Source organism: Arachis ipaensis, chromosome B6 (genome assembly GCF_059453495.1).
Source record: "Arachis ipaensis isolate K30076 ecotype BB chromosome B6, ASM5945349v1, whole genome shotgun sequence".
Lineage (NCBI taxonomy): Eukaryota > Viridiplantae > Streptophyta > Magnoliopsida > Fabales > Fabaceae > Arachis > Arachis ipaensis.
The window spans coordinates 13163847-13188754 of record NC_142441.1 but is presented as its reverse complement, the minus strand read 5'-3'; the positions used below and the strand labels follow the sequence as shown (position 1 = coordinate 13188754).

Sequence of the window (24908 nt, the reverse complement as noted above, 5' to 3'; positions counted from 1 at the left end):
AGTGTCATTCGAGTGTATAGAGTGGCTCCCGACAGACTGAGTTAGACAACAGTTCGGACCGCAATAGTTTTCACCAAACCCGGCATTCGAGATAGGTCATGAACATTGTAGGCAGTTGACAGGCCCACAGAACCATGACTGGAGAGACAGGAACAGTCAATGGGTTAACATGTGGATATCTGGCCGCTATAACACACTACCGTTAGGGGAAAGATTGTCAACTTTCATCCGCTCTTGGTGTACTATGAGTGGTACACACAACAGTACCGACATCACCTACGACTGTTAGATAGAGTTGTAGGTGAAGAGGCTGGTGCGAATGAACCATAGGAACAACAGGAAGAACCAGCTGGACCTCAGCAGCAAGTTCTCCCTCATGAGCTGCAATTTCAAATATTATTATTATTATTATTATTATTATTATTATTATTATTATTATTACCGTATTTAATTATTATGAATTATTATTATTTAGGTTTATTAATTATTATTATTTACTATTAATTGTAATTAATAATTAACTAGGTTCCGGTATATGAACACCACTTTCAGGCACCGGCATATGAGCACCAATATCAGATGCCGACATATTAGCAGCACTGTCAAGAGCTGGCATATGGTCAGCATTTTCAAGCACCGGCCTACGGCCAACAGCAACAATTTTGGTATATGAACAACATCAGCAGTGGCCGGCATATGAGCAGCAAGAACCGTACATACCAGAACTACAACCATATCAAGCAGCTGAACCCTACATACCACAGATGGTAATTCCAGTAGATGGTCAGTTTAGTCCGTTGGGTGGATCTGAAACCATAAGTTTGTCTCAAGTCCTGAGAGATACAGATTATCTATTTCCATCGCTAGAGCAACAAGGGCTTGCTGCTTCTCAGCAATCCGCTGGTCGCGTGCCACATCAGGTCACGCCAGTGACTTCGACATGGATCGATCGTCGGATCATGTAGATCATCCTTGTCCTTCCGCACAATCGAGTACCGAGTTGTTCGATTTGAATAAATACCCGCAGTAGGAAGATTGAGTTTTAGGACATGACCTTCAGCACTGGTATGATTATGGTGGAGCGACTGCTCCGGGAATGAGTGGTTTCGGTTTGTACGAAACTGACGATGCGAGCATGCCAGATGTCGGTGCTTCTGACATTGGCAGTGGTCTGGATGCCGGTGTGTCTCAGGGTCGTTGGTATAATTTACAAACACAGACTACGCCACCGGATAAATACACCCCATCTTTGTATTCGAAGAAGGCGCCGAGAAAGTAGTCTGTTACAGTTTATCTTGTACTGCTTGAGTTTGGCTTTGTTTTCAATGTTGTATCTCATATTCAGTGTTGTATCTCGTATTGTATATTTAGATGTTTTTGTTTGTTCTCGTATTCTTATTCCATATTTAGCTTTGTTCTCGTATAACTCTGTGTGAGATTAGCCTGTCCCATAATTAATCTAAATTTATTTATTATTTAGTGTTTAATGCATACATAAATAAACGGACAATTTACTATAATAAATAAAATGGAAACCAATTTTACCAGAATGCACAAAATGAAAAATGGATACCAACATGCATTTTTTGCATAATCTATGTAAACTGCGACAGGAGTCCCGCGATTTACAGAATACACGTAATCCGCTATAGAGGTGTCGCGAATTACGTGCAAGAAAAACTGATCATAAACCAATTTTACGTGTGGGCGTGAATTGTGCATAAACCGCGAGAGGGGTGTAGCGGTTTATGCATTACTATAAATACGCTAAAGGGGTCTCGCGGATTACATTTGTGCTGGAAGAAAAAGTATTCTAGGGAGAGAAGTAGTGGTTTTCTAGATAGAGGAATAGAGATAAAAGTGGTTGAGTTGAGTTGAGATCGGAGCCGGGACCATGGCGGAGGCACGCAGTCTATACAGGCTCAACGGTGTTGCGCACGTGGCTGGGAGCATAAACGAAGAGGTTAGCATTATAATTTTTAGTTAATGTATTTAAATTTAGATTTAAATTATTATTTTAATAAGAAAATGTAGTATTTAAATTATTATTTTAATCGTTTATGTCTTTCATTGAATTTTGTGATTAGAAAATAGGAAGTGTATGTTACCAGTTTAAATTTTAAAATTGTAGTTATGTGGTAGATGACTATAAATTACTGTTGGATTTTTTATATGTTTGGTTTATTCTGTGACATGCTCCAGCTGACTAGGTGTATATATAGTGTCCGGAGGCAGCAGAACATGCCTCTGCATGACAGGATCATACCATATCTGGAGAGGGCCAGTTTGTACCACATGGCGAGGCTCAACGCCAGGTAGTTCTGGTTGGACGAGCCCTTAGTCAGTGCTTTCATTTAGAAGTGGCGTCCTGAGACGCATACCTTTCATATGCCCTTTGAAGAGTGCACTATCATACTGCAGGATGTAGCATACCAGTTGGGGCTGCCCGTGGATGGTTTACCTGTATCCAGTTGCCTTACTGATTTTGAGAAGTTTATGGAAGAAGGCAGACTGGCATGGGAGTGGTTTGAGGAACTGTTTGGCGAGCTGCCACCACAAAATAAGGTGAAGTAGTATACAGTCCAATTCACCTGGTTTCATGAGAGGTTCAGGGTGCTGCCAGATGATGCTACGGAGGAGACCGTACACATATATGCATGGTCTTATATTATGATGCTGCTTTCCACTCAGTTGTTCGGTGACAAGAGTGAAAACTGGGTTCACATACAGTGGTTGCCCTTTGTGGCGAGGCTTGATGATATGGGCAGTTATAGCTGGGGTCGGCATCGTTGGCCTGGCTATATCGATGCATGTGTCGGGTGGCCAACAGAAACATGACAAACTTGGCAGGCCCCCAGCAGCTACTGCAGTCATGGTACTTGCTTGATATACTTCGCCGTCATTGAGTGGCACCAGGTGGATAGGGTGCTGCCACAGCAGGGTGGCGTTCAGCACGAGCCTGAGCCGGCATCGAACATTGATTGGCTCCATGCCAAGGATGGGAGGGGTGGGGACAGATGGTTCTTGAGCTACTACCAGGTATGGCACCTTAGTTGGCAGAACAAGTTTGATGATGTCCTGAGTATCCCCCGGGTGCCTGATCCCGGGTCGTCCGAGTGGTGGTGGTATAGAGTGGCTCTTAGGTTTCTGTCGCCAGATTCCTTGATTGCCGATCCTAGGGCCGAGGAGATCTCATAGGATGTTGTTCAGAGAGGGTCGTCACAGGCTCCTTTGAGGGTACCCATGCCAGACGTGCCAGATAACAGGCGCGTCGAGCGGTGACGACGCGTTGGTACCCGGGGTGCTGACTTATAATCGCATGCGCCTCATTTTGTACCGCCGGATTGCCTGCCAAGTCTTCGTCATCATTTTCGTCATCGACTTCATAGTTGGCTTCAAACTCCTCTTCATTGTCGTTTTTATCTTCTTCCCAATCTATATCCCCGAGTTCATCAACAATGACATCATCGCCAACCGCATCCATCCCTGTATGTTGTTCAAACTCAACGTACAGCTCTATCATCGACACGTGAAATCAGATTTGTTGATAAATATAGAACATCCGCTGCATGCATGCGTCGTCAGTGATGGACATTAGTTGAAACTGTATCAGCCCACCAAATACCTGTACAGAATTTCTATACAAAACGTTGCTCACCCTTTTTAAAATGTGACTTTGTATGTTCTCACAAAAACTATTTTGCAACTCTACAAAACTCATGGTACATGGAATAACAAATGAAAACGGACATTCACAAACAAAAGTCATCATTCGTGTGTGTTTGGTATAATCTCACCGCTATAATACACTCGCATATTTGCAATACTTTTCATAACCTCAGCCTCACCTAACCCGTTTTTTTTTTTTACACAACTAATTGCCAAAAAAACTCACAAGTATGAGATATATGAAAGAAAGAGGAATGAGAATATAATGGAAGTGAGATACAACTTGGTTGAATTGAATTTTGTATTTATAGGTAAGACTCTCGATTAAAATATTATTTTTTATACAAAATGCAGGCTGCGTTTTGCAGCTTCTGAAAAACTTTTTTGACCCGTTTAAAACGTAATCTACGTTTTGGGGTTTCCAAAAAAAAAGTCAATTTCTAAACACAACCTACATTTTGGATTTCAAAAAAAAAAAATGTCCATTTCCAAACGCAATCTGCATTTTGGATTAAAAAACAAAAACAAAAAATTTAAAAAGCTGAAACTTCATAAATGTAGCCTGTGTTTTGGTTGCACAAAAAAAAAAATTAAAAAATGAGATAAAGACAAAACATAGTCTGCATTTTAGCTGACACCCATAGCAATACAAATACTTAATATACATCCATTTTATTGTATTACACCATCATCATTTCCATTTTGAAAAAAACCAATTTTTTAAAATATACGTTAGATAAATTTTTAATTTAAAAAATAAAAAATAAATAATTTAAAAAATATCAAAATTTAATACAAAAAAATAAGTTAAGTAAAATTCAAACAACAATTTATAAATTTTTTATTTTTTTCAATAATATAAAAATTTAATATATTTATATTTTTTATAGATACTACAAATTTGAAGGTCAAATTTATAATTTTTTTAAAGTTTATAAATTTAGTTTATAAATTTGAGGGCCAGATTCATATTCTAACGTTAAAAAATTTTTGAACATGTCAACCGGAAGGTCTGATTTAGGTTTTTTGAATTTTTTTTATTCAAAGTCGATCTTTAATTTTCTATCTCCACCCAAAATATGATCTTCAATTTTTTGTCACCACCCAAAATCTAAGCTTTGATTTATAGTTTCTAAGTAAAATTTTTTTCTATATTTATAAAAAAAAATAAGAAACACACCAACTCTCTAATTATGTTATATTTTTTTGATCCATTACCAAAATAATTAATCAACCTATAAGCAGCGGCGGAACTTGAAACAAAATTTTGGGGGGCCAAATAGAAAATAATTGTCAAAATATTTTTTATATGGACCTCATTTAAGATAAGTTAGTCTAATTTCATCTCTCTGGTTTGAGTGATTTTGCCAAATTTAAAGCCGTTTTTCAAGATCTCGTTCCAAAAAGTTAAGGTTAAAGTCATCAGATGTAACTTTTTGAACTTTTGAAAGTTATATCTCACTTTCTTCGTGATTCATTAAAGTAGAAGAACTATCTACAGGTGTTGATATTGTAAAGTTATATGTTCTCCTTCTTAAATATTAGCATTCCTCTTAAAAAATGTATCAATTCTTTTATTTTTTATTATTATTTTATATAAAAATTTGAATATATATCCTGTAAAATATGTAAAGAAGTTAGAAGGACAAATATTAAAATTTATAATATTTATTGAATTTTTTTTATCAATTTATATAAATACAATAATATTAATACTTATTGAATATTTTATTATTTTTTATCATATAAAAAATTAAATTAAATAAATAGTAAAATATAAAATAATATTAAATTAAATAAATAAAAAATATCTAATTTTTTATATTTGAACTTTAAGATAGAGAGAGTGTTGTTTATTGAACTTATTAGATACTTTAAGTCATAGTAAAGTATTTAAGTCAATTGAACTATTTTTTATTTTTTAAAAAAGTACTAATAAGTTTTTTATAAAAAGTTTAGGGGGGCCATGCCCCCTTGTCTGAACTAAGCTCCGCCACTGCCTATAAATACTATAAAATTGACCTTAAACATTTTAGGTTTTTATCTTGTGACTACTCACGTGCTTCTTCGTATGAAGCTGTTGATAACGGAAAATTATTAAAAAATAATTTAATTAAATTTATTAAATTATTTAATAATTTTTAAATATTAATTTTTTATAAAAATTTTACGTAAAATTTTATTTTATTTTTATATATTTCATATCTACTACGTGAGCATTAATCGGAACTACTTTAATAATGGGGTCCCAATAGGAGTGTTTATAGATCAGATCCGATCTGTATATTCGTGATTTTTATCTGAATTCGATCCAAAAATTACGGATATAAATCCGATCTGTAAGACTATCAGATCGGATCCACATACTAATATGATCGAATTGCGAGTTTTGTATAAATATCCGTATATCTGATCTGTATATCCACAAAAATAAAAGAATAAATAAGTAAATATTATTTTTATATTTTATTTCAATTAATAATTATCATATATGTTGTATTATTTTAATTTATTACTTAGGAAAAATATGTTTAATATTATTTTAAGAGTAAACATATTTAAAAGAATAAAAAAATAAATTTTATTGATATTTTTTAATAAAAATAAATATTTAATTTTTTTTTTTTGTGTTTTACAGATATAGCCGATATCCGAAATTTTAGTATGGATCGGATTGAAATTTTGATAATATCCAATTCGATCCAATCCACATTCACCCTTAAGATCCGACGCGATTTGGTGATAAATAGCAATCGTAAAATCCTATTATAAAAAATTATAAACGTTTTACATTATCAATTATTATCAAAATAAAATTTTATTTAATATTGATTTACAAATTAATTATTTTAACGTTTTTAATGATTCGTCGTAGTTATATGATAGAATGTTGGTATTTCATTTTATAAGAAAGGAATTTAAATTAAACATTTTAGCTTTTTATTTTTATATTTTAAAAAAAATTATTTTCAAAATACAAATATTCTTTAAATGTGCTTTAAATTTGATTTCCAAGTGATGGAATTGGAAGTTTAAAAAGATCTATTTTGAATTTACTTTAATATATTAATAGTGTAAAAATTGTATATTATTTTATTTAATAATAAAATCTCTTTTGGATAATTATTTAAGTAATAAATAATAGATATAAGAATTTATGTTTAATAATATGATGTGATAAAATATAATTAAATATCAATATCAAATATTCTTCACACTAATAATAATACATAAAATATAAATAAAATAAAATGAATTAATTCAACAACTAATAATCTTTTTTATTTTTTTTGGGTACCTACAAGTATTTCCTAACCCGTTCAAGCGTTTGTCCAACAACTACTAATCTTAACATTCTGATTTTTCATCTTTTAAGCCTGTGGCCTTTAATTTTTTTTTTTTTTTTGGGCAGCTAGAGAACCCAAGTTTTATGTACATCTTTGCCCCACACCCAATATATATGATTCGGATCCCATGCAAGAAAAGAAAATATTAGTTAAAAATTTAAGCTCTGAAAAAATCATTCTCCATCATGATCAGTTGGTCCAAGAAGGGACGAATCAAGATCATCATCATATTCCAGAAGATAACAATTCCGCCAAACCAAATTGATTATTATATGCTGTTTCACCAATGTCTGATGTTGAAGTAGACGGTTGACCACAATCTTGCCTCCTTTTTTCTAGTTGACCAGCACCATAGGATATCATCACTTCCTCAGTAGTATAGGTGTTAGCATGATCAATTGTCCCCTTTAGCTTTGTTGAAAATTTACCAAATTTCTAATTAAGGTCACAGTCACAAGTAGCTAGATTCAGATGAAATTTGACACATCAAATTAAAGTACACTTTTACCAAGTAGTAAAAAGTAATTTCCATTCACGAATAGGAAAGAAGAATAAAAATTCTGATCTTTGTTACTCTCCTTGATTAGGAAATATACCTCTTACACTAAAGTTGGATTGGTTTCGTATAGCTGCAGCAGATCCTTAACCGTTTTTATTCCAATCTCAAGCAGCCGCTCATGGATTTTCCCACCTTTTGATATATTTTCCAAACGATATACTTCATCATTTAGACATGGAGGGTACTGTTTCTGATTCACTGAATTAAATTACCAAATTGATAGTACGTATTAGTGTATCAAATTATAGAGAAATGCTATTTATTTGTACACTAAAATCAGTCACCAATATATTTGTATATAAATACATGTGTGGTTTAATTTATTTTCATAATGTATTTATATTCCAGCATGTATTTTATATTGGTGACTGACTTTAATTTGGTGGCTGATTTTAGTGTACATGTAGCATAATCCCAAATTATATATATATATATATATATATATAGTCTTATTAGCTTAATTAGGTCATGATCTTAATCATGTAAGGTTAGAATCATAAGAAAAAAATGTTATACATACATATGATATATTATATATATATTATGGCACAATTTTTCGTATTAAATGAAATATCAAATAACCAAAAGAGTAATGTTAAACAAAAAAAAATGTTTGGTAATTAATTTTTTTCATGTGAAATAATTTTTAAAATTATTTTATTTATTTTAAATTTTAAGTCTTAAATTATAAATTTTTAACCTTACAATTTTAAATTATAAATTTAAATACTAAACTTGACTAATGTTTAACTAACTAAAAAATTAATTTCATATATGTTTAATTAAATATATGTATAGATAACACAAGACAGTAATTTGGTATGCAATAATGAATAATGATAATTATCCTATTATATACGTGATAATTAAGAGCAAATAATTGAAGACTTACACTCTCCTCTACTATCCTTGACGATAAAAGGATTACTTATGGCTTCTTTGATGGTAGCTTGATGGGAAGTTGAGGACACAATGGCTCCTAACCTGAAATGGCGGCTCCATGTACACTTGGAGTTATCAGTAAACATAATTTTACCGATATAACCAACTCCATTGTTCAGTGTAATAACCGTATCTCCTTTCAGTAACTTGCTTCTATTCTCTCTTTCTCGGGAGATATTAGCCTTGAATTCCGTTGTGCTCCAATTCTCATTCTCATCACCACCGAACTCACCATTAAGGACACAAATCTTGACCTTAATGGAAGATAGTAGCGGATCATCAGTGACTATTAGCTGAGACCTAGTATCGTATAAAGCAATCTGAATAGGGCTTCCATCTTTAGCTTTGATGTTGGAGTGTGTAAAAACTGTGGCAGGTAAATCATTCTTGAAAACCAGCTCAAACGATTTGACCACATGTGCGCCAGTCTCATTCATAGTTTGTCTTGATCTACATACATACATCAAATTTAATCATTTAAGACCGTACAATAATCAACACAAATAACTCTTATTTATGCTAATAATAAATTGGAAAATGAATTAACTCTAGGGTTAAAGAGGAACTAACGTTAGAAGAGCTTCCATCTCCTCGCGCAGCTAGTTGGACATACAAATACAATAATATACGCACAGTTAAGTAATATATTAACCATAGTTAAGAAGATCAGATCCTATAAGGTATATATATTTGTAACTAATTTCAAAATGATAAGAGGGAAAACATTGTTACCAAATTTTGGACAAATTTAGCCACATAGGGCACAACCTCTTTCTCTATGTCCAGTGCGAACCTCAAATATTTTCCGCCAGTAACGATACTACACATGGTGAAACAAAATCATAGTTATATATCTTATAACAAAGAAACATATAATAATAATTAGAACAAAATATAATAAATAAAAGAAAGAAATTTATATATATACAATTTGTCTGGCTGCTGTTGATGAGTATCTTCTTCACGTCTCCGTTTGGAATGTTGATGAGCAGCAGCACTTTCATATTCCCTCGTTGAATCCATTTCGAAAGCACAGGAAACTAATTAGGAATGCCCTAAAATTGAAGTTGTTAACTCTTTGGAACTCACTAATAAGAAGTAGAATTAGTTTGTTGATGGAAACGAATAGTTATGGTATGTATTGGTTAATATTGGTTTATATAGATACTTAGATAGTAGTGTTTGTATATTGAAGCACAGAAGGTTCGAGGAATTTACTACAGCGAATGAAGGTTCGAAGAAAACGCTACGCAACTGATACTGTTTTTGCTCAAATGCACAACCAGTGTCACTAGGGAGAGAGAATTTTATTTAGCCATTATTTAGGAATTTAATTTTGATTATCGGTATAATATTTTATACGTGTATTTAATTATATAATAATACATTAATAAAATTAATTATTTTTTATATTAACTATATGAATCGTAAATATTCATAAAAAATTATTATAATTGTACGACTATATAAAATATTTTATACTGTGAATATATTATAATTAAATCTCTTTATTTTAAATTTTGTATCTTAAATTCTAATTATAAATTTTAAATTTTTCAAAATAAAAATTTCTAAAAGTTTATTTATAATAAAAAAAGGTTGATTAATATTAATTATTTAAAACAACAATTGTTTATACTTTTTCCTTCTAATTAATAAGGTATCTCCGTATAATTGAGTATGAACATGTTTTCATCAAAATTGGAACTTCTCGGTTCTTTCTTCATTATTCTTTTATTTCTTTCACTCACTCAAAATTTTTTTTCGTTGGTGTATGTGTCTAATATATATGTGAGATTTCTAAAACTAATAACGTGTTTTATGTGAAGTTAATGTTATCAATCAATAAAAATATAATGTTTCATAACAATGTTATATGAGAGGTAAATATTATCATTTTAAATTAATATTTGACTAATAATAATTTAAATTTATATTTATTAAAATTATATACAAAAAATATATAATTATTATATTTATATTTATTAAAATTTGTGCATATAAATCAATAAAATTGGTATTTATATTTATCATAATTTATTCATATAAATTAAAAAGATTATTTATTAAAGATAATCTAAAATTTATGCTAATCAAATATTAACCGAAATTATTTAAAAAATAAAATATTTTTTTGATTTTTAACGTTTGGATCAAGGCTAAAATGTTTATATATGAATAATTTTAATGTAAAATATAAAAATATATGATTATTTTAGTATTTTATACTATTATGATGGTAGAGCACAAAACATCATTGATATTTTGTAATAAAAAAATTTTAATTATAAAAGAATAAAACGTTACTGACGTTTTGTAATAAAAAATATTATTTTAATTATTAAAACACAAATGTTATTAATGTTTTCTTAAAAAAATATTATTTTAATTGAAGAAATACAAAATATCACTGACATTTTGTAAATGGCTATAGTAATGTTTAACATGCAGTTTGGTTCATCATAAAAAGATTTTACTTCTAATAATACAATATTAAAAAAAAGAGTTCTTTGGATCAAATCTAAATTTACTTCTTATGTAACGTTTCAACTATTTTTGTCTTAAAAAATTTTAAATAAATTTAATGTTATCCTATTATTAAATTTAATATGAATAATTAATAGAATGAGTGATATAATGTTAACAATCTTATTGTTACTAAAACCTTCTTTTAACATTTTTTTTTAAATCTCATTCTTGTAAAAAAAAAATCTAAAATCTAGTAATTATTCACCAACGTTCTATAATTAAAAAAAAGTTTTGTGTTGATGATTGTTGACAGGTCAATTTTATTTACATACTAAAATTAAATATTATTAACTTTTAAATATATTAATTGTTGATGTCGAATTTATCAATAATTAGAATAATATTAAATGTATTTAACATTTTTTAGGATTAAAATATGATGTTTGATCTTTTTTAGAACAAAAAATAGAACATCTAAACATTAAAAATTTAATTAAAATGTAATCTAAATATTAAGGAACTAAAAGAATATTTTATCCAAATTAAAAATTGTTGGCTCCTGCAATTTTCCGATATATATATATATATATATATATATATATATATTAGTGATAGTAATATAATTTCATTAAATATGTAGTTGTGACACGCGACACGTAGAGGTGTATATGGGTCCGGCCACATCGGATTTGGCTTAACTCAGATTCGATCCGAAATATAGACTGGGCCTAATTTTTAGATTCTAACCCGATCCTAGACCTGATAAATCCTACGTACCTTCGGGTCGGGTGAAAATCGGGTAAAAAACGGGTCTGTAGTATGTAAAATTCACCTAATCTTCAATCATTATTTCACAATTCACATAGTAAAATTCACTTAAAAAAAATATAACAAGAACCAACCATTCTCTAAAATTAAAGTATAACCATAATCAATACTAATATTGTTTAATAACACCAAATATTTAAATCAATACAAATAACACAATATTATGCATTAGTCTAAAGTCTTGCATTTTAAATATAAAACATTAACTTATAACCTTAAAATGACTAATAACACAAAATATTAAGGTTTATAATATTTAAATTCCACATAAAAATAGCCATCATCCATCACTAATAACACAAAATATTAATTGTGTATGATGACCGGGCCACCAGGCCGAGTTCGGGTGACCCGAGCTATGGCATGTACCCGACCCGAATAATGACCGGGTCTATTTTTTAGACTCTTACCCGACTCTAAACCCGATGAAATTACACTAAATTAATCCCTAAAGTGTTCGGAGCTAAACTGAGTCTTTAGACCGGACCGGACCATATACACCCCTACTGAGACGCATAGTGTTAAATATGAATAATGCTATATGTTAACAACTATTATTATTTTGGATTTGTATTTAATCATTAATAATTTATATTTATATTTACTAGAATTTGTATATATAAATTAATATAATTTATTTTTATATTTTTAAAATTTATACACATAAATAAATAAATTTATTTATTGAAACTAATTTAAAGTTTATGTTGGTCGAATAATAACTAAAATTAGAAAAAACTGATGGGATAAGTGTTTCTCATTAAATAATAAATATAGTGTGAGGAATTTAAAGTGGTGGGTCTTTGGGACTCCGAGTCAGTAACATAAATTTCCACAAGTAAGCGCGTTTGAGACTTTTAGACCAGAGACAAGATCACATAAGCTGATAAGCATACGTGAAATTAGTTACATTATATGGCATTTGAATGATTATCTTCTTAATCGGGTGTAGCTAACATACGGTAACTTAATGAAAAATTTTAAATATTTTTATTTAATAAATATAAAATAAATATATTACAAATTTAAATTTTTTTTTTATATTTTTAATAAAAAAATTTAATTTTATAATCTTAACATGTGACACATAATAAATAAATCCTTCTTGATTTAGTTTAGTAGGCGTTCAGGGTTTAGCTATGTTGAAGCCGCTTAAATATGCTACAGTCAGTCATAGAACCACCTACAAATTAATTATAACGTAACGAATTTATCACAACGCAGAAGCTCAATCTCCTTGTTCGTTGATCCCTAGATATAGCATACTTAATTAGCTTCCCTTTTTTGCTTTGTTTGTTTCTTTCTAACTAGATTTCATCTTGTCTTACGCTCATTTATAACCACCTTAGCTTACACGCTAGCTACAAGCTGTGGCTACTCTGACGAAAAGATTAAGAAGTTGTATATAACTGAAGAAATTTTATGTACTACTGCAAGAAGAAATTTGTCTTATTTGATATATATATATAAATATAAACTATAGTATAATAATCTAATTTCTCTCTTTCTCTCTCTATCGCATAATCCAATGTAAGTTGTTACCATATTCAACTCTGTAGTAGGGATTTCCCCTGTATATTAATGATATAAATGACCAAAAAAAAAATAAATACATATTATCAGCATTATAGATCAATTAACAACTAATGCTATTGGGGAGTCAAAATTGATTATTTTATTGACGAAAAAAAGTCCTAATTATTCAGTAACATGACTGCAATACACAGGACCAAGGTTGCGAGAACCGGACCGGTCATCAAACCGGTCGAGTTACTGGTTCAATGGTTCAATGGTTCAACCGGGGTTGAACCGTGGTTGAACCGGTTTAATTAAATATAGAGTAAAATCATAAAAAATTCAATACATAATTTTAAAAATTTAAATTCAATCATTTCTAAACTAATAAAATTCAAAATTTAACAATTTCACAAAATAAATTATTCATAATTTATCATTAAAAGTCACCATCACTTCACAAAATTAAAGCATTCTGTCTATGAAATTACCTAAATTGCAAGAAGTTTGAGCATTTCACTCATTTAGGTGTTTTCATAACAAAAATAACATCAACCACAAGCATGAAGAGCTACCATGAGCAATGGATAAACATGAGTTTCATAACTTAAACAAGCATCAAGAGACAACCCAAAGTGCATTATTCTTGAACAATTTGCCTAAACAAAGAGTGGTTCAAACTATATGGTAACTACAACATATAATTCAAACTCAAAGCATCACAGAGGCATTTAATCGAACACCTAGCACGCAATGTACAAATTTAGCATAAACAAACAAACTTCAGCTACAATGCTTATCCATTCAACAACTTCCACACTTAATATAGCCAAACACAACAACAAATAGAAGTAACCAAGCTTATATAAGCAAGCAAAGCATCAGCCAACCGAGAAATTTCCAATTCTCAAAACTTGCAACAAACCTAGAATCTACAAACTGAACTACCTTATTCCAACAACCTAGAATCCACTAACGAAAATAAAAAATCCAACTAAACTAATGTAGAACAAACTATAGACTGGCAGAGCGTTAATGGATTCTATTGAGGCTCCTCTGTTTGGTGAAAAATCCTCAGGAATGCCGAAGACAGAAATTATGCAAGGTAGGCAGCAGCAAATTGTTGCACACAGTATAAAGGGCATGGCATATCCGATAAAGCTGAAGGTAAGGAAGACTATACATAACCTGCACAGATAGAAACCTATATTGTTAGAAGACCTGAGAAAGTGAAAAATAAAGTGAAAATAAACTGTTTGAGTTATGACATTACCTAAGCATCAGATCCAAATCAAACACCAAAGGCAAGAAGCAATAAGAACAAAATGGCAAAAAAATAGAAGCAAACAATGGATGAATCATAAATTACCCCTATACTCGTCACTGAAGCAAACAGAAGCAACAAAATTGGATTGAAAAACAGATTCATGAAGCACAGAAGCAGCAAAAACAGATTGAAGATTCATGAAGCAGCAAACAGAAGCAGCAAAAACAGATTGAAGATTCATGAAGCAGCAAAAACAGAGGAACTAGGAAGCATGTTCAAACAGAACAGGCGAGCTTAGAAAATCAGTCTTACCAGCGAATGAGAGGCGGGCTCGGCGAGCTGGGCGAGGAGGAGGCGGCCTCAACGCGGTGGTGGTCGCGGCTGCTGTGCAGTGGTTTCGGTGGCTAATGACGAGCGCTGCTGGGTGGCGAGTGGCGACTGAGGAGCGCTGCTGGGTGGCGACGGAGGAGCGCTCTGGAATCTGGTCTCTGGAGCTTGGTCGGCGGTGGCGCTGCTGGCCTTGGTGAATGGTGGGTGAGGGGGGAAGAAAGGGGAGGCTGGGTGCTGGGAGCTTGGGGTTGCTGAGTGAGTGAGTGTCGAGTGATTAGGGTTAGGTTAGGTCTTCCGCCAGTTTCTCTTTTTTTTTTTTTTTTTTTTTAAAAAAAAAAATAGCCAAAACGACGTCGTTTTGCTTTTGAATTTCCAAACCACTGAACCGCCAAAAAACCGGACGGTTCTTCCGGTTTACCGGTTAACCGCCGGTTCGACTGGTTTTTTAACCGGTTTTTTGCCATTCGGTTTTTTAAGTTACCCGGACCGGCTAGGTAACCGGTTCCCGGTTTTCCGGTTGAACCGGCCGGTCCGGTCCGGTTTTCAGAACCATGCACAGGACATGCAGAGAGTAGGGTGCAAATGATAACCTTACTCAAAGTTCAACCTATGTTTCATCCCCTCGTAAAACTATGTACAGTAGTGAAATATGAGGATCATTGATAAAGTCCAGAGCCGTGAGGAGATTGCAGATTGATGATGGGTGCGAGAGAAGAGGAGTAGAGAAAAAGAGCATATGAAAGTGAGAGATTTTTTACTGGAAAAATAAGGAGAATTACAAAAATGTTAACTACCTCCTAACTGAAGTTATATACAAGTGCTAACTAAAGACTAACTCTAGTTAATTGGTAACTATGATCAGTTAACAATTCTAACTAACTCTGGTATAAATATTTAGGCTAATCACTATGTTAAGTAACATTATATTAGCTAATATCCCCCCTCAAACTAGGAGTGTGAATATTTAACAATCCTAATTTGGAGAAACATGAACTAAAAGGTCCTGGTGCCAGAGTCTTAGTGAGGAGGTCGGCTGTCTGGTTGGCTGAGGTTACTGGCAATAGCTTGAGAACACCCTCATGAGCTTTATCTCGGACGATATGGCAGTCCGCTTCAATATGCTTTGTGCGCTCATGTAAGACAGGATTGGCAGCCATGTGTAGTACAGATTGACTGTCGGTGTAAAGAATAAAAGGGTCTTTGTGAGAGACTCCAAGCACCTCTAGTAGCCGAAGGAGCCACAGCCCTTCACAGGTGGCGTTCGCCAAAGCACGGTACTCAGCTTCAGAGGACGACCGAGATACTGTTTGTTGCTTGGTGCTCTTCCAAGATACTAAAGTAGTGCCAAGAAAGAAACAATATCCCGAGACAGACCGCCTAGTGTCGGGACATGTCGCCCAATCAGCATCAGCGAACCCTGTGAGCTTGAAATCGGTGGTGAGGGGGAAGAACAACCCAGTGGCTGGAGCATTCTTCAAGTAACGGAGTATCCGCAGAGCTGCTTTGTGGTGTTCAACAGTTGGAGAGTCCAAATATTGGCTCAGTTTACCGACCGCAAAGGCAATGTCCGGTCTGGTGTTGGTAAGGTATTGAAGCTTACCAATGAGCCTCCTATAGGCTGAAACATCATGGTACGGGTCCCCGAAAGTTTTCGAGAGATGAATCGAGTAATCCATGGGCGTAGTTGCTGGTTTCGCCTCCAATAAACCGAATTCCTCCAAGAGATCAGTGGTGTACTTCTTTTGATACAAGGCAAGCCCTTTAGTGTTGTAAGCTACCTCCATTCCGAGAAAGTATTTCAACTTTTCAAGATCTTTGATGCTGAATCTAGCATCCAAGGTGGATTTAATTCGGTCAATCTCGGAACTATCATCTCCTGCCAAGACAAGATCATCCACATACACTAAAATGGCTGTGAACCTTGACTTTGTGCGCTTAGTGAAAATAGAGTAATCGGATTTGGATTGTGTGTATCCAGATTCAGATAGGACAGAAACAAGCTTAGTATTCCACTGCCGACTTGCTTGCTTGAGGCCGTAAAGAGACTTATTCAGCTTACACACAGAACCAGCAGGAGCAGTCAGACCTTCAGGAATCTTCATGTAAACCTCTTCCGATAATTCACCATGCAGGAAAGCCGTATTTACATCCAATTGCTGGATGATCCAACGCTTCGGGACAGCAATGGAAAGAAGAACTCGCAGGGTGGTCATTCGAACTACTGGACTAAAGGTGTCGAAGTAGTCAAAACCCGCTTGTTGAGTGAAGCCCTTAGCCACCAACCTGGCCTTGTGTCTTTCTACAGTGCCATCCGCATTGAATTTCACTTTGAAAATCCATTTTGAACCCACGACATTCTTCCCAGGAGGTAGACTAGTAATTGTCCACGTTTGATTATGTTCAAGAGCACGAAGCTCATCATCAATTGCATCCTTCCAACACTTCAAGCCCACAGCTTCTGCCTAAGACTTTGGTTCGGAAATGGCAGCAACAGCTAGGGAAAAAGCTTTGAACTTCGGAGACAAATGGTTGTATGAGGTAAACTTTGAAAAAGAATACCTGTTTGAAGTTGAGGATGCTAGTGTAGACGGATTTGTAGGGCAATAATAATCATGTAAGTATGTAGGTGGTTGCTTAGTCCGACTGGATTTACGAATTGGTGGGGGAGGAGGCGGGAAAGATGCAGGACCGTTAGGAGCGGCTGTGGCCTCATTATCAGGGGTAATGGCAGAATCTGAATGATGTGAAATGTCATGAGATGCATGTGGAATGATAGAAGAGGTGCCAGACTCCATAGGAGTTGGAGTTTCATCAAGCATAGATGCATGGTGTGTGCTAGGTGAAATATGTTCATGAAGTGTGTCAAGTGACTCAAATCTAAAAGGATCAATGACTTGAGGTAGGGATGCTGGATTGTTGCGAACGGTATCAAGTACCACTGGCTGGTCAAAATTGATTAAAGTCTTGTGATGAAATGGAAATACCTCCTCATAGAACTGAACATGTCTAGAGAGGAGTATTTATCTTGTGTTTATGTCAAGCAGGATAAAACCCTTTACATTGTGTCTATATTCTAAAAAAATGCATTTTCTTGCACGTTCATCAAATTTTCTCCTATGGGTAGTGAGAGTGCAAGCATAGGCTAAGCAGCCGAAAGTCTTCAATTTCATCAAATTTGGGATTTTGGAAAATAATATTTCATAAGGGGATTTATCTTTTAAAACTGAGTTTGGTAAACGATTGATGAGGTAGGCAGCATGCCCAACTGCATAAGTCCAGTAACATTTAGGAATTGAAGAATGAAAAAATAGTGCTCTAGCCATGCTTAATAAGTGTTGATGCTTTCGTTCAACCACCCCATTTTGTTGGGGTGTTTCCACACATAATGTTTGGTGTAAAATACCTTTTTCAGCAAAGAAATTGTGTAGTTGAAATTCAGATCCATTGTCCGATCTAAAACATTTTATAGTTTTTCCAAACTGTGTTTGAATATATGCTACAAATTCTTTAATCAACAACTGAACTTCAGATTTCATTTTCATAAAATAGAGCCAGGTAAAACGACTCTTGTCCTCAACCACAGTTAAAAAATATTTGTGTCCCGCAATTGAGGGAGTAGCATAAGGACCCCAAACATCAATATGTACTAAGTCAAAAATTTCACTAGATTCTATGACATTTTGTACAAAAGGGAGTTTCTTTTGTTTGGCATAATGACAGAAATCACAGGGCTTCATGCAATCTATACTATCAAAGAGAGGATATTTTCTCTTTATTACAAGCATCCTATCTGCAGGTATATGCCCAAGTCTAAAATGCCATGTTTTTGTACTATTTTCTACACTACGTTGTGCTAGTATATGAGATGATGTATCTATATTATGAGATGTGAGTGCAGTCTTATGTGCCTCCTGTGAATTTGGTGGTGTAATTATCAATGTGTAAAGCCCGCCAGCTACACTAGCATACCCAATCATCTTCCAAGTATTCCTGTCCTGCATCTCACAAGCAGTGTCAGAGATGGAGAAATAGCAATTTAACTATTTGGCAGCTTTAGAAACTGATAACAGATTAAAAGTAAAACATGGTATGTATAACACATCAGTGAGATACAGCTTGTTTGAAAACATGATAGTTCCAGCGATGTGAGTTATTGTTTGGTGACCATTTGGAAGTTTAACTAAGATTGGTTTTATATTGTGATAACTATGAAAATTGGCTAAAGAAAATGTGACATGATCGGTGGCACCGCTGTCCACGACCCAGGTATGTGCAGAAAAAGACTTTGTAAACAAAATTTGAGATATATGTGCACTCATGGATAAAATATAGCTCGGTATACCTGACTGTGTTGTGGTTTGGTTGATGACATGACCAGGCTGTGAGGAATTGTCCTGTTGGAGAAGAGCAATTAAAGTGTCTTTTTGTTCTTGAGATAAGGAAATCGTGGATGTCTTGCAGTCTCCTTTCTGAGTTGAAAGCTGCAGCAATGCCTCACTTGACTCATCAATTTCCACACCAGGTGAGGTTGCTGCATAGTTGAAAGCCTTTTGCGGTTGTCTTATATGTGGAGGAGGTCCATATTTCTTATAGCACGTGTCTACCAAGTGCCCCGTCTTGTGACAGAAAGAACATAGTTTGGGAGGCCCTCTACCTCCTCTACCACCCCTTCCTCGGCTAGAACGACCTCTGCCCCTATAGCCATTTGCATTTTGATGCTGATAGTGCTTCTCATTCTCAATCAAGTTAGAAGAGCTTATGAGTGCCCTGGGTTCACCATTTTCTAAGGGATGGAATTGCCTCTCTTGTTGAGTTAACATGCCAAAAGCTGCATTCACATCAGGTAAAGGTGCTATGAGCATAATTTGAGACCTAACGGTGCCATACTCTTCATTTAAACCTCTCAGCAATCTTACTAATTGGCGCTGCTTTCTATATTTTCTCATCACTCCTGAACCACATGTGCATTCTATGCCACAGACACAACTCGGAATAGGTAAAAAGGTTTCCAATTCCTCCCAAATGGTTCGCAGTTTAGTGAAATAGGCAGTTATACTGAGTTTTCCCTATTTAGCTGTGTACATTTCTTCCTCTAGATCGGCAATTCGAAACAAGTCTCCTTGATGATATCTGTACTTGAGATCATTCCACATGTCATAAGCATTTTCATTCCAAATAACGCTCTGAGAGATTTCACTACTCAGGGACAGATTTAGCCAAGCTACTACATAGGTATTACATTTTTCCCAAGCTAAAAAATTAGGATCAGTTTCTTCAGGTTTCGTTAGGGTTCCATCAATGAACTGTAACTTGTTCTTTGATTTTAATGCAAGTCTCATATTTCTTGACCAAGAGTGATAATTCGAAGCAGTTAAAGTCACATTCACTATCGAGATTCCAGGATTCTCACCTGGATGAAGATAATAGGGGCTGTGCAGGTCCAAAGTTGAATTGGTTGAGGAATTGCGAGAGTTCGCGCCGTTCGGAGAGGGATTGCGAGAGTTCGCACGGTTCGGAGATGTAGAGCGATTCATTCTGCGCCGAGAGTTTTGGAAGTTGGTGAGTCGATTCAGGAGTCTGGTGAAGTTGCGAATGTCGTTTGGAGAGAATTCATCCTCCATATCTGAGTCTGGATTCTCCAAATGTTCCTCATTCGCCATGGATGGGCCGAATCGGGAACCTTCGGTAACAATCTCCTTCTTTCTCTTAACTCAACTCAGATCTCGTCACGATTACAACCTCCACGCTCACCGCACCATGATAAAGTCCAGAGCCGTGAGGAGATTGCAGATTGATGATGGGTGCGAGAGAAGAGGAGCAGAGAGAAAGAGCATATGAAAGTGAGAGATTTTTTACTGAAGAAATAAGGAGAATCACAAAAATGTTAACTACCTCCTAACTGAAGTTATATACAAGTGCTAACTAAAGGCTAACTCTAGTTAATTGGTAACTATGATCAGTTAACAATTCTAACTAACTCTGGTATAAATATTTAGGCTAATCACTATGTTAAGTAACATTATATTAGCTAATAATCATGAAAACAAAAATCTGTAAATATTGACATCTGCCGTTATATTCGAAAATGAAAATGAAAATGAAAATAGAGATAAATATAGAGATGAAGGCAAAAATCTGTTTGTGAGAATGGAGATGGAAATAAGAATAAAAATCTTCTGAACAGAGATATATATATATATTTAATTTCCAAAATAATTATATGTATATTAATTAATTTAATAAGATTTTTTTAATTATTAACTTCTTAGATGGAGATACAGTAGTACAAATAATTTTTTATGATAAAGATGTTAATATCTGCTATTTGAAATGAAATTTGGATAACATTCACTTTTTTTTTACATATAAAAGTATTCATGAAAAAAAAATTGATAATTTAATGTTTAGATTTAATTTATAACGTATAATGAGATAATTAAAAATATAAATTTATTTTATCTTAATTATACTAAATTTAACATAATTTTTGTTAAATAAAAAATCCTATAAAAATTTGTGAAAAAATAAAATTGAAATTAGTGCATCCAAAAATAGTGAGAATTTTGAATTTAAAAAAAATGAATAAAAAATTGGTGAAGGGGCTAGTTTGGAATACGACATTCAATTTCAGGGACTAAAATGAGCCTCTTAATATCAAGGTTCAGAAAATCGGACCGATCATTAAACCGCTCTAGTTACTGTTTTACTGGTTCATTGGTCTAATCGGTTCAACCGTGGTCCAACCGAAAAAATTATTTTATAATAAAATAATAAATAAATTATAAATAAACCCTTTAAATTAAAGTATAATTTTAGTAATATAAATTTTAAAATATTTTCTAAATTTAAAGAATACATGAAATGCCATCTACCAAAATCTTAAGATCTTTTAAAAAAGTATAAACTCCAAAAATGAAATGCCAACATAAAAGTGTCATCAATCATCATAAATCCATTTTTTACTTGTGCAGAAACATCAAAAGATGCAACTTAAAGACCACTACTACCGCCACTTTGATATAAATTAGCATCAATATCACATTATTGATACGTGTATTCTGAGAAAAATTGAAGGAGTATTATATTATTATACATAGAACCTATCCAATAATAATTAATATTAGGGTTAAGTACTGAAATCATCCCTAAGGTTTGGGGTGAAAATCAAAATCGTCCCCGACCTTTTTTTTGTTATTAAAATCATCCCCAACGTTACAAAACGTTATAAAATCGTCCTTTGGTCCATAAATAAAATTTTTCGGATAATTTTGCCCTTAAACAAAAATTAAAAAGTCTTTCCACCTTCACCACTACCCTCTGCATTATCATCACCATCACCATCGCTACACCATAACCACCAACAATCCAGCAACACCAACAACAACAATAAAAAACAAATCAACAAAAATTTCAAATTAAACAATTCAGCAATCATCAACTATAATTTCAGATCCAAAATTAGCGACAACATAAATTAAAAAATTTTAAAAAGAAGAACTCATATGTTCTTCAAAAAAAAAGAAGAAGAAGAAGAGAGAAAGAGAACAACGTGAAGAAACTGGGAACAAGAACTTAAAATTGCAGTATCTCACATCACAAAATAGAAGCAACAGATTAATTTTGAGTTAACCAACATGATCTCACTAACGAAGCTATTATCCACTGCCACCAAAAATAGCCTTGAGCTTCTTCACTTCAGAAAGATCAAGTAACGTAGTCTTGGTGATCAAATCAGAATTCAAGTTGCTACCAAACAACGCAACATCAAGAACAGACATCATCACCATTCATATATAACAGAAGCCTCATCATTCTCCTCTTCACCTTCCTCACCCCACCACCACCCCCACTATCATCATCAACACCAGAACCCACCACCACCCCCACCTCAGAAAATCATAACTCAGAATAATCAACAAATTCACTTTGAACAATAATCAACAAATTCAGCAACAACAATATTTCAAATTTAAGCCAAATCACAAAAAATTAAATTATAGATATTCCATAACAAATTTTACTAAAAATTCAGAAATTCTACAACAAAAATCCAGTTCAAAGAAGAAGAAGAAAGAGGAGGAGGAGGAGGAACAGTGGCGGATCACATGCGGCAGGACGGCGGGGCAGCGGTATAGCGGTGCAGCGGTGCGGCTTCCCTTCCCTCCCCTTCCCCCCCACCCCCCACAACGGCGGCTCTGGCGGTGGTGACGCTCCCCTCGGTGGCTCACTCCCTCTCTCGCGCTGTCTCTCTTCTCGGCTCAACTCTGATTCGCGACGGCACTCTTTCTCCTTCTTCCCTTTGATAGCGACGATGACAAGCAAGGCAGCTGGGCATGGCGGCGATGGTGCTGGACACGGCCTCCCTCTCTTCCCTTCTCAGCTCTCTGTCACTCTCTCCCTCAAGCCCTCACCGTTTTTTTCTTTCTTTCTTTTTGTTTCCTGAAGCCGTTTCTCTCTATATCCCTTTCTTTTCTTTCTTTTTTATTTATTTTATTTTATAATTATATTTATTTTATTTTATAATTTTTTTAATGAGGGGTAGTTTGGTAATAAAAAAATAAAATTGATAAAAATGATGATTTTAAAGCGTTTTTGAACATTGAAGATGATTTTAATAAGGAAAAAAGGTCGGGGACGATTTTGATTTTCGCCCCTTACCTTAGGGACGATTTTAGTACTTAACCCTTAATATTAGTATGCATTAACTTACCGATCTTACAATTTACAAAGACCGAAAGACATACATCCTAATTGGATAAAAGTGTTTCTCATTCTATAGCAATTATACTTGATGAGTTTGGAAAACTCTAAATTTTAATTTGATGATGAACAAACATTATTAATTTAATTAAATTACAAAATTGTCAATTTGATTTTGATTCACATGTATTGATTGATAATTTTGTTTGTGCAGATTTTTATTGGGCCGAAAAGAAAAGAAAAGATCCTAATCCCAATGAAATCAAATTTCAGCCTGGTGCAATATTGTCATATGAATGTTGGCTGAAGTATTTTATTTGTTGGGCCAGTCTAAATCATTATTGTTGCAAGCCCAATATGCTTGTAAACATTCAGCTTTGTTCAAAATCTGTTATATTAAGTGGCTGAAGTAATTTGTGGTTAATTGGGCTAGAATCATGTTGAACTAAGCCCAAAACTAAATTGCTTGCTAGAAGCAAGCTTGCATGGTCCGAAACCATTAAGAAAGCAAAGTTTCATTGCTTCCAACGGATCCTACTTTCATCATGTGATGGATTTCAAATGCATTTAAGTTGAATTAAACTTACATTGGAAACATGAGAGAGAGTTAGCTATTGATTTGATGGATATCATCAATGCTACACGCTACCTAATGCAAGGGAAGTGGAAACTTAATTTACTTTATCAAAATCCATTAGTTAGTGTTCAAATTTCTCTCTCCTCTCTTTCTCATCTTGCTTCTTGTTTTCGGTCATTACATAGCAGCTATGGAAGAAACTTTGAGCCACTGAAAAGAAGAAAGTGCAAGCAACAAGACCATCAAAATGATGGCAAGAAAAAAGAAAATAAAAAGTATGCTGTGGCTGTGATTCTCATCACTTATGGTAAGATTTGGTGAAGAGATCTTAGCTTTTCCATACCCAAAAATGGATGAAGAAGATTTCGGTCAGTAGAGGAAGATCCTTGGAGGGATGGCTTGACTCTGATTTTTCTCAACCACCATAGGAGGTAGCTACAGTAGCTACGTGATGAAAGAAGCAGAAGTTGGAGCAGATGAAGCTGTCATAATCATGAAGCATCAAGGGCTAGAAGTCCATCTTGGGGTGCAAGGCAAGATGGAGGGCTCGGATTGATGAAGATTGGTGACCAAGGAAGGACCAGAGGTAATTGCATGTTGGGTTTTACATTCAGTTTCCTATTCGCTCTCTCTGGCCGAACCGATTTGCATGAAGAAGAAGAAGATTAGCTTGGTTTGTTTGGTTTCAACCGTGGAGGATTCTCC

The 24908-nt window shown here is 33.9% G+C and overlaps 1 protein-coding gene across 1 annotated transcript; it reads right to left on the bottom strand.

Annotated features, from left to right (window-relative positions):
* Positions 1-7054: 7054 nt before the first annotated feature.
* On the bottom strand, positions 7055-9626 carry LOC107646520 (calmodulin-binding protein 60 B-like). The gene is made up of 6 exons (XM_088491920.1): positions 9446-9626; positions 9250-9337; positions 9088-9116; positions 8468-8967; positions 7613-7773; positions 7055-7451 (listed from the first exon to the last, which is right to left on the bottom strand). The coding sequence occupies exons 1-5, from the start codon at positions 9538-9540 to the stop codon at positions 7616-7618; spliced, it is 870 nt and encodes a 289-aa protein (XP_088348046.1). The 5' UTR covers positions 9541-9626; the 3' UTR covers positions 7055-7451; positions 7613-7615.
* Between the last annotated feature and the right edge of the window lie 15282 nt (positions 9627-24908).